The sequence below is a fragment of the Amorphotheca resinae genome (genome assembly GCF_003019875.1).
Source record: "Amorphotheca resinae ATCC 22711 unplaced genomic scaffold M430scaffold_7, whole genome shotgun sequence".
NCBI lineage: Eukaryota > Fungi > Ascomycota > Leotiomycetes > Helotiales > Amorphothecaceae > Amorphotheca > Amorphotheca resinae.
Genome location: NW_020194477.1, coordinates 1336920 through 1352123, shown reverse-complemented (window position 1 = coordinate 1352123; position 15204 = coordinate 1336920). Strand labels below are relative to the sequence as shown.

The window sequence follows — 15204 nt, the reverse complement described above, 5'->3', positions numbered from 1 at the left end:
TCGGTAAATGGCAGATAATCATTCTCTCGAATATGCTGTCATGAATATCACTTAATATTTGGTTTAGATTTCAAAAGACGCCGATAAGGAGCAAGTAAAGATGAACGAGACACTCAACTGGAAGCTTCAATAATTTTCTAAAGAGTCATCTGCGGTTAAAAGTTGGGTGAATCACATCTCTTGACTAGTCCGCAGATCTCAGCTATCATGGTCACCACTAAGTTCGGTAATTCGTCCATTGTGTAGAAAATCTGATACTATAAATATCTGCGGAAACTTGGGTTACCCTGAACCCATCGCGCTCATACTATGAATGGAATGCTTTCCATTCTCTAACCAGCGCATAAAAATATGTAATGCAGGCCCGACTGGGACCTTTGTGTATGCATAATCCCCACCAACTCCCAGGAAATGCATTTACCATAACTTTTGCTTGGGTATCCAACTGCCTAGAGGGTAAAGTCAAACTCCTTGAACGCCGCTTTGAAAGCCTCGATATCCCGCTTCTCTTCTTCTTCGGTTTGGGAACAATCTCTCCACTGAATCCGTTTCTCAAGACCAAGCAACTTTGCCAGGACGGTTCTACCAAACTGCAAAGAGAATCTAAGACTCTCGTCAAAGGGCATAATCAGGCATTTCGTACTACCGTCGCCAGCCTCCTCACTGGGCGGAGTCCAAATCCATAGTCGGAAGAAGTCACCCTCACCCTGACCAATTCCAGGATCTCGAACTTCGAATGGAGGGTACTTAAGATTCTCAGATTCAACACGGAAAGCGGCTTCAACCAGGCCTTTACGAATCAAATCTTCGGGTATCGGAATAAATTGCCAGTGAGTATGGACACCGTTGCCTTTGCTGATTTCGTAAGTGACAGCACCGAGCTTGTTGCCACTTGCTTTGGCGATCATCTTCTCCAATGCAACCCTGAACCTATTCATTTCTGCAAATGTCTTCTCCGTGGCGTTATCGTCATCGGGGATCAGAGCGAGCGTTGGTGAATGCGTAAGAGGAATGATAAGTGCATGGCCTGGATAATTGACACCCAATTCTGCATAGGTCTCAGAAGTGGTTAAGGGGCCCTTGGCAATTGTGAGGTAGGAATCCTCTCCAATCGACGAAATCAAATGTGTTGCGAGATTTGGATTTGATAGACAAAAGAAGCATTCGCCAGGGCCTGGTGGGGGTTGTCTTTGGCCCCTATGACCTTTACCTCGTTTACGTTGATAGCCGCGGTCATCGTTATGAGAGTAACGAGAATATGGTTCTGGATCAAGAGCCTTGCGCTTCTTCGAAAACAGAGGAGATGCGGTCGTACCAACCGGCAAAGGCGCCGTGGGATCAGCTGAAGCCGGAAGAGAAAACGCATACAAGGCCTTTTGCTTTGATGCATTTCCATAAGGTGCGAGAGAAATGAAGCGGGTCAAGGGTTTGATATCCGGTGCATCTTGAGTTGGATTATGAAAAAAGGGCTCTCTTTCAAAGAAGAAATCGGATGAGGAAAAGTGATAGCGAGGTTTAAGAGTAGCACAGAGATCAGAAATATGCTCCTGACCAAGCGGTGCCGTTACCCCATCGGGGAGAGGAATTCTAGACCCCTTTGTTATCGAAGCAGGCCATGTTGTCGTGAGCAGAATGTCTGCAGAGTTGGCGCCGTGCAGGGCCTTTGCGTCTCCAATGGTATGAAAAGGAAGGTACTGTTCTTTGGAAAGGCCTCCAACAATAGTTTCGTCGAGTTGTCCTCCGAGCGCAACGATCCTGATACCCTCAGAAGTCTTTGTGATGCTGCGCTTGCCGAGAAAATGGAGATTTGGGCAGATCTTCGTATCAATTAGCAAATTTTCCCTAAGTAGTTGGCCAAATAAGTTGGAATACCTCTTCATCTTTGTCAATCTTTTCAATTATTCGCTGCGGTAGAGGAGTCGAGCCGACGGTAAAATATGTAGGTAGGGGAATAGTAATGTTGCCGGAGAGAAGATTTGCTACATCATCGTTGTCCTCTGAAAATAAATTGCCGCAGACCAGAGCAAGTGAGAAGTTGTTTTTTGCATGCAAGGCCGATATCTTGGTGAATGCAGGCTGTAGTTGGCCATTGACGTCGCCGAGAACTATGCTATTCCAAGATGTCAGCTCCGCTATCTATTCGAGGCAAAGATTTGGTGAGGTGGGTTATAGAGGATATAAATGGTGAGAGACAGAGAAAGACAACATGTACTCACATCTTGGACGCCATCTCGTGGCAGAGTCAATTCGCGAGAAATGATGAAATCGATGTTGTCGCGTGGATAGTTGACGCGCCGGCGAGGTTTTCTTTTTCCATATCGCCAAAACCCAGGTACCTAAGATAGACAAGGCTGGGCTAGACCTGACTTGGCTTAGTCACGTGCCGATAAGAAAATACCGAGTGAAATAATTTTCGATTTCTCTTTCGAGGGTTTTGATAGGAGCTCACCACGCACTCGGAAGCTCTCGTGAGCTTTCAATACTTTCAAAATGCCGGTCGCATCTTCTGGGAGGATTGTAAAGACACGGAAGATCAAGAAGGGGACTCCTCATCAGAAGAACCATCGCTGGGAGTCCTTTACAGCGAAAATATCGAAGCTTAGCTCTCTCGACCCTATTCGCAGAGTCCGCCGCCATGATATCGACGCCGAAGATATTTCTACGAACACATCATACCTCAAGGCGGGATTGGAGAAATGGCAGGAACTCAATCTGTCCGATGGGTTCATTACCTTCTCCAATGAAATCGCGCCGATGTGCGACACCCTACCAGAAATTCTACATTTCGAAGACAAGATAGCTGAAATCTTGTTCGCATACATTGATAGAAGGGAAAGAGTGTCCTTGGAGCCTCTATTGGAGTTGATGACAGATTTTGCACATGATCTAGGAACCAGATTCGAAAAGCATTATGCAAAAGCGCTGGAGTTGGTCACATCGATTGCTGGCACGTCGCAAGATGTCGAGGTCATCGAGTGGAGCTTTACATGTTTGACATTCATGTTCAAGTACCTGTCAAAACTCTTGGTACCAGACCTGCGACCTACCTACGATTTGATTTCCCCTCTTCTTGGAAAGCATCGCCAAAAACCACACATTGCACGGTTCGCGGCTGAAGCAATGAGCTTTCTGGTGAAGAAAGCCGGGGCCCCCGCACACCGAGAAAAGGCACTACCCTTGATTGTCATACATGCAAAAAAAGACCTCCAGAGTATCTCGGACACTAAACAATCCGGGCTCTATTTCCATGGGCTGATGACACTGTTTGCTGAGGCAATGAAAGGAAATGGACTGAGTGTCCATACTTCTGGCCCCGCTATATTCAGATCACTTTTCTTAGCACTCGATGCGGAGGATTTCAATTCAAAAGACAGTTCATCTTGGATGAGTTTAATTGGTGGTGTTCTGACCAGCATAATACACCACACAAGCTCGGACACCTTCAAGGATATTATCGAGGTTGTCTTGGAACGGTCGAATGCAGTAGTGGATTCATTTACAGAGCTGAAAAATGATTTGGAACTACGCCGACTGCTCTTATCTGCTCGCACATTAGGAATCGCGGCAGGAGTTCGAAAAGGAACTCGAATCAGTGACTGGCCAGCCCTCCTCAAGAGCATGTCCTGTATTCTGCGGGCCATTTCGACGAATGCTAGTACGGTGCTCAAACATGACCAGGATTCTGATTTATGGAACTCCCTTATTTTGAGTGTTTCAATCGCTCTGCAATATGCCCCCATGGATGCCATGGTCCCTTTCATCTCAACATTTATGGACTCTTTAACTAAGGATCCACTGGCGAAGTGGTTTTTAACTTTCTGTTCATACATTTCTGAAGCAGAACCGGAACGCTTTCGTAGCATAGTATTGGCATATTTTCAAAGGTACGTAGTCCTATTATTTATGTGTTTTAGTGTACTAAGAGATTAATACAGATTTGTTATTGCACACTGGTCAGATGCAGATAACGGAGATACGCTATGTGTGTTGTTGCCCAAGATGGTGTCATCTGGAGTACTTCCCAGCAGTTACGGCAAGGATGGTTTTACATTGCCTCAATCCTGGCAGGATCAAATTGTGAGTAAATTTGAGAGGCTCGAGGTACAACCTTTTCCAGAACAGGCCTCAACTGCAGTGTATGACCGAAGTCCGAAGACATGGCATGATAGATGCCTGCCGAAGTATAATGCTCTCCTCGAGGTTTTGGAATGCACCATAGTCCACCCGTCAACGAATGCTAGAATAGCGGAAATCATTCTCCGCAAACTCAAACTAGCGTTAAGGCCTTCTTCCTCGCTCGCACCAGAAGAAGCTAATTTCATCGTTGGTCGAGGATTTACTGCTTTTTCAAGGATGATCAAAGGAGCAGTCGAAGCCGACAAGGCACTGAAACCATTGCTTCGTGCAGCTGCTCCTAGATATGCTCGCTTGCCCAATTTTCTGGAAGCATTACTATCGTATGAGACGAGCCTCAAATCATCGCCAATCCCTGCAGTAGGCAAGTCAAAGATGGATACGGAGGTAGACGGCGACTCGCTGATTCCCTCTTTGGTCTCGAATCTGTCAACTGGGTCCCATGATCTCCGCCTGCTGTCATTACGCCTATTAGAACACATTCATGGTGCTGAGCATGGGTCGACTTCGGAGGCCTTGACTGTCATGATCATGGTAGAGCAAACTCCACTTGATCTCCAGACTGCCCGTTCTGCTTCGATGCATATTCGCAAGCTTGCAACAATGTATCCTCATCAGCAGGTTGGGTGGTTGAAACGAGCTATTCCGTCATTCTGTTTTGGGATGTTTACGGTTAAATTAGCCCAGATCTGGGACGACGCCAGCGCTGCACTGAAGGACATAGCAGAGTCAAAGGACGGCGAAGAAGCTGTTGCAGAGCTCGCGTTCCAATGGCTAGAATCGCCATCACTCAGATGGGACGGTCCAGCCAGAAACATTGAGCAGTCGCATAATAACGGTTTGACAGATTTTGAATGCTCAAATTTGTTGAAACTGGATCAGCTTGCAAAAGATGCTGAGTTAAGTGTCTCCAACGCTCGAGACACCATGTTGAAAAAGTTTGAAGTTGCTCAACAATTAGTCGATCCCCAGCCATCTTCAGCGAGGGCACAGGCACTTCGCGTTCTTACTGCAGTCCCCAGCATTGCAGAAAAGCGATCTCGCAAGCTGGTTCCAATGTTCCTCTCATGGGCCAGTAAGCATGGGGAAGCGGCGGAACCGAGTGATGACGAACAGGAACCTGCTTCTAGCGATTGGACAAGAAAAGATCAAAAGGCTCAGCTCGATTTATTTGGCGCATTCGTAAATCCCAAGTCACTATACAGATCGAACGAGGTGTATGATGCTCTCCTGCAATTACTGGCCAATGGAGATATTGAAATACAGAAATCCGCCCTCAAAGGCATTTTTGCATGGAAGAACAGCAATATCAAACCGTACGAAGAGAACTTGCTTAATTTGCTAGACGAAGCGCGGTTTAAGGAGGAGATTGGTATTATATTGCAAGGGCAGACGCTGGTTCAAGCAGAGCATCGACCAGATCTCATGCCTGTACTTCTCAGGCTCTTGTACGGGCGAGCGATCTCCCGGAAGGGTGCTGCGAGCGGTAGACAAGGCATGGAAGCTCGAAGATCGACCGTGTTGCGCAATCTTGGAATTGAAGATATTGGAGGTTTCTTGGATATAGCACTTGGAGATCTGAAGGACATTGGTCTGACCAAAGATGGCCGTTTTCAAGAGTCTGTGCTTGAAAGGGACATCTTGAGTGCCAGAAAACAGGTTGGTTTCACCAACATGATTGAAGGTGCTTTGAAAGAGCTCGGGACCAAAGTAGCCCCCTTTGCTCGGAAGCTGCTAGAAGCCGTGCTTTACTGCGCCGTATATTCATCTCGGCGACTGCAGAACGAGCTTGACGATGATGAAGATGAGGGCGTTCAGGCAAGCCAAACTTCATTGCTCAAAGTCGTCCGTCAGACCAGCTTGAAGTGTTTGATTCTTCTTTTTACCAGTGCTGAAAACTTTGATTGGTCTCCATACATCAACATTGTCATCGACGAAGTTGTCCTTCCAAGGCTGGATAATCTACCAATTGAGACAGCACAGGGAATATCTGGTATTCTTCGGCTGTTCTTCACCTGGTCAGCTTCGCCAGAAACTGTCCTCTTCCTTGGCAGGAACTCTCAGATTCTCCCCAAAATCGCAGAATGCGTTGCCCCGCAGAAATCGAAAGACGAAGTTAGGGTATTCGCATTAAGTATCATCAGAAACGTTCTGAAACAGTCTCGTGTAGATGCCGAGGATGGCATTGCTTTTCATGTCAAGAACGATCTTCTCACACCCAACTTGGATCATTTCTTAACCCAAATTGGTGGTGTACTCCGAAGTCATCACGATACCAGCAAATCTTTGCTTGAGAGTTGTGTCGAGACTGTGTCTGAGCTGGCACCATTTGTCTCCACATCGACCCAAGCTCATAACTTGGTTGACGTTTCGATATTCCTACTCGACCAGCCTTCAAGACGGGTGAATCCCAAAACAAAGAGTGGCCTTCTCCTAGTTCTGGAGCACTTTGTGCCACTATATGATCTACAAAATGATTCGGAGCTGAAGGATAGAATGTACAACACTGTGACTTCACTGTTTGGATTCTTTAAGGATAAAGACAGCCGAGAAGTGCTATCGCGAGTTCTGATGGTATATTCCCAAAAGGATCCAGTTATCAGCGAAATTGCCGCACTATGTGTTGATCTCAATTCATTTGTTGCTGGCCGTCTTGATGAACCCGACTACGATCGGCGACTGAAAGCATTCAATGCCATCAACGCTCCAAGAGACCTGCCGTTTACGGCTCGTCAATGGAGCCCACTATTGTTCAACATGCTATACTATATCAAACGTGATGAGGAGTATGGAATACTCTCTTCGAACTCATCTGATAGTATCTGCCAATTCATCAACACTGCTGCGAATGCTGAAGGAGACACTGAGAAGCAAACGTTCGAAGGTATCCTGTCGACAATCCTGATTCCTGCAATCTTTTCAGGGGTACGAGAACCATCCGAAATCATTCGCCGAGAGTATGTGAAGGTCATGGCTCATCTAGTTCGAACATTTCCCACATGGTCAGAAGTTAACGATATGCATGGCCTGCTCGCTGGGGACGATGAACTAGAATCTTCCTTCTTTAACAATATCTTAACCGCAGCCAAAGGGCGACAGTCTAGCGCGCTTGGCCAGGTATCTGCCGCCGCGGAGAAGGGTCAACTGAGCAGCAAAAATGTCAGCCATTTCTTCATCCCACTCATTGAACACTTTATTCTTGACCGGGCGGAGGGCAATGAAGCTCATAACCTTGCCGCGGAGGCGACTGTCACAGTTGGTGTATTAGCCGGCTCGTTAGAATGGCCTCAGTATCGTGCTATGCTTAGACGATTCATTGGATACGTTGAGAGCAAGCCCGATCTCGAGAAGCAAATCATTCGACTCTTGGGTAAAATCATCGATGCACTTGCCCTCGCTGCCAAAGATGCAAACACTGATGATACGGAATCGCCTTCGAAAAACAGAGGTGCTTTGGCCATGAGCATGCCCAAGCAGCTAAAGCTGGCGGACGATCTTACCTCAAATATCCTACCACCACTAACCGCCTATCTTCACGACAAAGATGAGTCGAAAGTCAGCCTTCGTGTTCCAGTTGCTGTAATCGTTGTGAGGCTTCTCAAACTGCTGCCAGAAGAACAGTTGAATGAACGACTCCCGCCAGTCCTAACAGATATCTGTCACATCCTTCGAAGCAAAGCCCAAGAATCTCGTGATATGGCTCGGGATACCTTGACCAAGATCTGTGTTCTGCTCGGGCCATCGTGTTTTGGATTTGTTCTCAAAGAATTGCGTGGCGCTTTGGCGAGGGGTTATCAACTTCACGTGCTCTCGTACACCATGCATTCCCTTCTTGTAGCTGCAACACCCGAGTACGCTCCCGGAGACTTGGATTACTGTTTACCATCTATCGTGGCTATCATCATGGATGATATATTTGGAGTGACTGGGCAAGAGAAAGACGCTGAAGAATATGTCAGCAAGATGAAAGAAGTCAAAAGTAGCAAGAGCCACGATTCGATGGAGCTGATTGCTAGAACCGCAACTTTGAGTCGGTTGACCGATCTTGTCAGACCGATACAAGTCTTGTTGAAGGAGAAGCTCAACTTAAAGATGGTTCGGAAAATAGACGAACTTCTCAACCGAATCAGCTCTGGCCTTCTCAAGAATTCCGCAGCTCAGAGTCGAGATAGTTTAATCTTCTGCTATGAAGTCATCCAGGACGTCTACAATAGCGACAAGCCCCAGCAGAAGGCCAAGGAGGATTATCGACTCAAAAAGTATCTCATCCAAAAGGGAGCAAAGAAGAGTGGCGAGAACAGGGGCAGTACTAGTGTCTACACCTATAAGTTAGTCCGGTTCGCTTTCGATGTTTTACGCTCAGTCCTAAAGAAGTACGACAATCTTCGAACAGCAAGCAATTTGACCGGGTTTATCCCGATACTTGGAGATGCCGTCGTTCAAGCTGAGGATGAGATCAAAGTTGCCGCATTCAAACTGCTTACCACGATCGTCAAAGTACCTATGAAGGCAGCCAACGATGGGACGAATCTCTACAGAATCGCTGCTGCGGAAGCCACCAGAAGTTTCATGAGATCTTCAGAGACAACTTCAGATATTTCTCAGGCCGCCTTGAAATTTATTTCAGTGGTTCTTCGAGACCGCCGAGATGTGCCAATCAAAGATACTGCAGTCGATGAGCTTCTCGTCAGACTCAAAGACGACTTGACTGAGCCTGATCGCCGGCATGTAACGTTCAACTTTCTCAGAGCAGTTATGGACTCTAAAGTTGAAACAGCCATCGTCTACGACACTCTCGACTACGTAGGCACTGTCATGGTGACTAATAGCGACAAAGATACCCGTGACCTAGCTCGAGGCGCGTACTTCCAGTTCTTGCGCGAGTACCCGCAGAAGAGGAGCCGCTGGACCAAACAACTCGGCTTCATTGTCGCGAATCTCAAATATGAGCAAGAGGGCGGTCGTCTCTCAATCCTCGAAGTCATCCATCTCCTGCTCTCCAAATCATCCCAGGAATACGTACAAGAGGTCTCGGCTACTTGTTTCGTACCACTTATATTCGTATTGGCCAATGATGACAGTGAGAAATGCCGTATGGCTGCTGGGGAGGTTATCAAAGAGATCTTCAGAGAAGCCGACAAGGAACGAATGAGCACTTTTCTCACTCTCTTGCGGTCCTGGATCAAGCAGTCTGATAATCCCTCAGTGGTCCGCCTAGCGTTGCAAACTTACGGATTCTATTACGAATCCCAAACTACGGACGATTCTGATCTTACGATGTTATTGGAATGCATACAAAGCACTGTTGACACCGCAGAAGACTCGGGTTCGGATTGGGAGCAGATCTTCGCCGCACTCCAACTTTCTTCTATCCTCGTCCAGAAATTCCCCGAAAAGCTCCTTTCGTCCTCCACCGCCTCTCTCTGGCCAAGTGTTCGGAAATGCCTGTCCTATCCACACGCCTGGGTCAAAGAATCAGCCGCCAAACTTACCGGAGTTTACTTCGCTGATTTTGCACGAAATAACGCTGATACTTCTCTTGAAGGTCTTCCTCTCAAAAACGACAGGGGCTTAAAGCTGAAAGGAGATGATATTTCAGAGTTGATTAGAAGGTCCGCGAACATGTTCAAAACTCCCGCATTGAGCTCTAATCTCGCTCAAGAAATCGTCAAGAACTTATTCTTCCTCGGCCTTGTTGCCGGAGCCAACAACTTATTCTTCAAATATTCTCAGGATACCGCAGAGTCAGGTGATGATGAGGAAGCTGAGGATGAGGTAGCCGAGAAGAAAACTGCGCTTCAGTATCTCTTTGGAAGACTGAGTACTATTCTAAGGAGGGAAACCTCTCCGCCCCGTGCCCCTGGTCTCATACCGAAGACAGCCGCGCTGTCGCTTCTCGAACGCCTCGTATCCAAGCTCCCCTCGGACACCCTTGCCCCGTGTCTTCAAACAATTCTCCTCCCTCTCCACAATTTAACTGATCCTTCGATCCCAACTCCATACTCTACAGATGAGCTCTTCCGGTCTGGTTACGAAACTCTGAAGTCTGACGCGGAAGCATTGATGGAGGATTTAAAGAAAAAGTTTGGAACAAAGGACTTTAGTGAAGCGATGATCAGGGTTAGAGAGGGGGTTAAGGCGAGGAGGCAAGCAAGAACTGGGAAGAGAAGGATTGATGCTGTGGCTCAGCCTGAGAAATACGGGGAACAGAAGAGGAGAAAAGGGGAACGAAAGAAAGAACGTCGGAAGGAGAAGGGACAGGAACATGGGAAGCGGAGGAGGGAATATTGATTGCTACGTAGTAGTGCATTGCTTGGTGTTTTGGTATGGAAAATTTGATAAAGGGGTAACCCCCGGAGCGGGACATGGATTTCGAAAATTTCAATGCGAAGATACCTCGAAAAGTTGGATCTTGATGAGAGTCGCTACCATGGGAGTGTTACATATATACACATATATATTTTCTTTGCAGCATCGAGATACATACAGCCCAAGACCTCTTTTACTAAGTATTCGTATAAGTTATTCCCGAAACTCCTCTATACCATGCCGCTAAATCCACCTTGTACCCAAATCATATATTATACAATATGTTCCATCATCCCGTCGCCCTTCCGTTAGGGACCCGACACGAAGTCACTTCTCGTCTTGGAGGGCGACTCCAGGTATGGCATGGAGCACTGGAATATGGTAATTCCCATCATTCAAGTTTCCCCTGCCCCTCGGTCCCCGCCGCAGCAACATCATCCTCTTTCTTCGCCCTCTTCGTCGTCGTCCCATCCTCCCAGAACTCCAAATCTCCATCCTCGCTCAACGTCCCCTTCTTAACTAGTTGACCCCGTTCCTTCATCAAATCCTCAATCGTCATCTTCTTATTCCCAAAAATCTATTTCCTCGTCAGCAACCTAATTCCTGATCTGCAAATCCCTGTCAGGGAGAGATAGAATGTGCTTACATTCAGATGGTCGCTAATGACATGCCGATTCCTACAACCGGGACAGGCGATTAAGACAGATCCATGATGATAGCCCTGTTTTGAGATCCGATGCGTGCTTCGTGTGCCGCAGGGTGTGCAGGTGAAGGTCAGGTCGTAGGAGGGTTGGGGTGCACGTTCGGGGGTAGGTGGCTGAGGGCCTTCGGGCTCCTCTACGAGACGGGATTTCTGTGGTTGTCCGGGAGCAGGGTCTGAAGCGGAATTGAAGCGTTGAAAGGATGAGGAGAACGGTCTGAACTGCGAGCGTTGGGCTCGGAGGAGGCGAGGCTGAATGGAGAGACTTCGAGGAGTGGCATGGGAAAGTCGAGAGAGAGAGCGCAGAGAAGAAAATTGGGCACGCATTGTTCGCATTTTGAAAGCTGCTCTCAATAAATTGGGAGAGAAGAAATGGGAGATACGAGGATGAAGGATCTATACAAAGTAGCTCGAATACAGAGTGTACGATAGACAATTATCTCGAAATCGGATATAGATGCGGCGAAAGCTAAATCCACTAGTCCCAAAATGCTGTAGTTTCCGACTCCCGGAAAAATAAATCGCCGCGATCATATACAAATGGAGAATTGATTGGACTTTCCAGTCAAGTTCCCCTCTATACTGTACCCGAACCCCCCTCGCCGCCACTTTCAGAGACATTGCTTCTCTTTCGCCATAAAAACAGCGCAAGCTCTCGAGAAGCAAAGCAGTCGATACATCTGCTTTTGAACTGAATTTATCCAACACAACGCCTATCCACCCCTGAAGCCAAAAGCGCGAAATGGAACCGGGCAGAGCCTTGTAGCCCGGTGCAAGAATTCGAAAGTTACGCATTGTTTGGGGTCTTGTTGCATGGAACTTGCTGGGGGTTTGTGACGAACACCAAGGTTTTGGAAAGAATCTGAAAGGGAAAGATGATCTCGGGGCGTGGTAGAGGGAAGATTAGGCCGCCGAGGAGGGTGGGTTCTCCGCGTCTCTTTCTATCGTCCACTTCTGCACATCCAGTTTCTTAATCCGATCGACACCGAGTGCACATAGAAACGTCTGTCTCTACAGTATTACAGAATTACCACCAGGTCTCTCTTTCATCTGGCGGCGTGCTGTATATGAATGCCATATAGAGACTCTGTACGGTAGTGAACGTGGAAGACGGCTAGTTCTGTGATAGTCAAAATCGCAGCTCTGGATCACAGTTCTTGATGCGGCGCCTGGGAGATCATGGCTACATGGAACCTGTTCAGTGGCGCCCTGGGATGCGTGATTCCTCTGAGCCAGCCGCAATCCTCCGTATTTTACCTTTATCCAAAGCAGCCCTCCCTCTGTCCTAGTCTTCGCAAAATTCGGTCTGATCATGGCTAACTTCTGTTACTAGGGGCTGGGAGGTAATGCAGATAGTAGCGACTTCGATGCGATGTGGGATATCCTGCGGTCAGCACTCCGCGAGATCCACGAGAAGAATGCGTCAAAGCTCTCCTTCGAACAGCTATACCGCGCCTCCTATAAGATTGTTCTGAAAAAGCAAGGCGACAAGCTTTACGACCGTGTCAAAGAATACGAGGAACAATGGTTCGGGTCCCAAGTGATGCCAGCGATCCGCAAGCTCATTACCAATAACCTTATTAATACCACTGTGGGAGGTGGAGTCGCTGGGACAACTGCGAATGAGCGGCGTATCACCGGCGAGGAATTCCTGAAGGGTCTGAAAGCATCATGGGAGGATCACAATACGGTCATGAATATGACTACCGATGTCTTGATGTATATGGATCGAGTATACTGCGCCGATAACAGAAAACCGTCCATCTTCACCACAGCCATGGGCCTCTTCCGTGATCACATCCTACGCTCTCGACTGGTATCTGCCGATTCCGAGCTCACCACTTTCGATATTCTCAATTCGGTTATCTTAGATCAAATTTATATGGAAAGAGGAGGAGATGTGATCAATAGGCATCTTATCCGATCCTGCGTATACATGCTTGAAGGTCTCTACGAAACAGATGAGGAGAACGAGCACGAAAAGCTCTATCTCACTGTCTTCGAAATCGAATTCCTGAAAGCCAGCAGGATATTCTATCAAAATGAAAGTGCCAATCTCCTTCGAGAAGCAGATGCAAGCACGTGGTTGCGCCAAACAAAGAGACGATTTGCGGAGGAGGAGGCTCGATGCCAGACCACCATCTCCCTTCTCACAGCGCCCAAGATTGCGAGAGTCTTAGAGGACACGATGATTCGGGAGCACCTGCAGGATTTTCTTGCTATGGAGGGCAGTGGCATCAAGGCTATGATCGAAAATGATCGCTACGCAGACCTAACGCTACTCTACCAACACATCTCACGGGTGGACCCGTCAAAAGAGCCTCTCAAAAATGCGTTGCAGACTCGTGTGGTTGATCTCGGATCAGAAATCAACAAAACAATTCTCAACACCGACTTTTCCGCTGCTCCCGAGCCCCAACCCGAGGAAGGAGAGGCGGCCGCCGAAGGCAATGAGAAGCCAAAAGCTACGAAGCTCAGTGCCGCGGCGAGACAAACTGCGGCGGCAATTAAATGGGTTGATCTAGTTTTGCAGCTGAAGGATAAATTCGATAATATGTGGAAGAAGTGCTTCGACGAAGACCTCATTTTACAAACTGCTCTCACGAAGAGTTTCTCAGATTTCATCAACCTCTTCCCGCGGTGCTCGGAATACGTCTCCCTTTTCATTGATGATAATCTCAAACGCGGAATCAAGGGCAAGACGGAAACAGAGATCGATGAGGTCCTTGATAAGGCCACGATGTTACTACGATATATTCAGGACAAGGATATGTTTGAGCGATACTACAAGAAGCATCTAGCTCGGAGACTATTGCACGACAAATCAGAGAGCGCCGATGTAGAGAAGCAGATGATCTCAAGGATGAAGCTGGAAATCGGTAACTCATTCACCAACAAGCTGGAAGGGATGTTCAAGGATATGGCCATGTCAGATGACCTAACTGCTGCATATCGGACCCATATCTCTAATTTGGGTGATATTGACCTCAAACAAATTGATCTTGGTGCGAGAATCTTGACTTCAAATTATTGGCCAATGGAATCGATGGGTGGCGGAGCCACTATCGGTGAGGACGGCAACCGCCAAACATGCACATGGCCATCGGAAATCCAAGCGTTGCAAGATTCATTCAAGGCATTCTATCTCAGGGAGAGGAACGGCAGAATGCTGACGTGGCTCGGCTTCCTGGGTAGTGCAGACATCCGTTGTATTTTCCCAAAAATCCCCGGGAAGGAGGGCGTACTCGGTAGAGAACGACGGCATGAGATCAATGTTCCAACATACGGCATGGTGGTCTTGCTCCTTTTCAACGACCTCGCTGATGGAGAGTATCTATCCTTCGAGGAGATCCAACAACGGACCAATATCCCTCAACAAAACCTCATCCACATCCTCCATACTCTTGCTGTCCTCCCAAAATGCCGAGTTTTAAGAAAACACCCCGCGAATAAAGATCCGCCTAAGCCAGGTGATAAATTCTGCTTCAATGAAAGTTTCACGTCCAAGTCCGTCAAAATTAAGGCTCCGGTTATATCTGGCTCTGTCAACAAGGTCGAGGGTGAGGAGGAGCGCAAGGATACTGAGGATAGGAATGATGAGCATCGCGGCAATGTCATTGATACCGTCATTGTGCGGATTATGAAGTTGGTTTCCCTACCCCGTACCCCTTATTGAGCTCACTAACATGGCCGACACAGGGCACGTAAGGTATTCAGCCACCAGCAACTCTTTGCCGAAGTTATCTCCCAACTTTCGCAAAGATTCAAACCAGATCTTAGCATGATGAAACGGAGGGTGGAAAGTTTAATCGAGAGGGAATACCTTGAGAGGGTGGAGGATGCCAATACGCCAACATATCGGTACTTGGCTTAGGCCGTTATGGAGTGAAAGAACACGGCTATCAAATAAATAACGCTTTGGGGAATAAGGTGCTTGTATGAGAGCAAAAGAGCTGCTCAAATGATCTATGCATGGTTTGCTGGAGGGCCTTTATGGCGGTTGGATGGCGTACTGGTGTAGATGGATGGTCTTGACATGGCCTGGAGTCTGCGCAATCATG

General features: G+C 47.6%; 4 protein-coding genes across 4 annotated transcripts; 2 read left to right on the top strand and 2 right to left on the bottom strand.

Annotated features, from left to right (window-relative positions):
- Positions 1–289: 289 nt before the first annotated feature.
- On the bottom strand, positions 290–2270 carry M430DRAFT_59319 (hypothetical protein). Its single transcript, XM_024868790.1, has 3 exons — positions 2217–2270; positions 1873–2110; positions 290–1817 (listed from the first exon to the last, which is right to left on the bottom strand). The coding sequence occupies exons 1-3, from the start codon at positions 2228–2230 to the stop codon at positions 450–452; spliced, it is 1620 nt and encodes a 539-aa protein (XP_024720434.1). The 5' UTR covers positions 2231–2270; the 3' UTR covers positions 290–449.
- A 220-nt stretch (positions 2271–2490) lies between these two features.
- On the top strand, positions 2491–10738 carry M430DRAFT_122737 (hypothetical protein; the record flags this gene model as incomplete). Its single annotated transcript, XM_024861856.1, has 2 exons — positions 2491–3884; positions 3936–10738. 2 exons carry the CDS (start codon positions 2491–2493, stop codon positions 10423–10425), a joined length of 7884 nt encoding a protein of 2627 aa, XP_024720433.1. The 3' UTR covers positions 10426–10738.
- On the bottom strand, positions 10677–11550 carry M430DRAFT_35531 (hypothetical protein). The gene is made up of 2 exons (XM_024866758.1): positions 11090–11550; positions 10677–11020 (listed from the first exon to the last, which is right to left on the bottom strand). The coding sequence occupies exons 1-2, from the start codon at positions 11468–11470 to the stop codon at positions 10835–10837; spliced, it is 567 nt and encodes a 188-aa protein (XP_024720432.1). The 5' UTR covers positions 11471–11550; the 3' UTR covers positions 10677–10834.
- Positions 11551–11725: 175 nt separating this feature from the next.
- Positions 11726–15078, top strand: M430DRAFT_35530 (hypothetical protein). The gene is made up of 3 exons (XM_024866757.1): positions 11726–12063; positions 12477–14788; positions 14843–15078. Exons 1-3 carry the CDS (start codon positions 12019–12021, stop codon positions 15015–15017), a joined length of 2532 nt encoding a protein of 843 aa, XP_024720431.1. The 5' UTR covers positions 11726–12018; the 3' UTR covers positions 15018–15078.
- Positions 15079–15204: the final 126 nt, after the last annotated feature.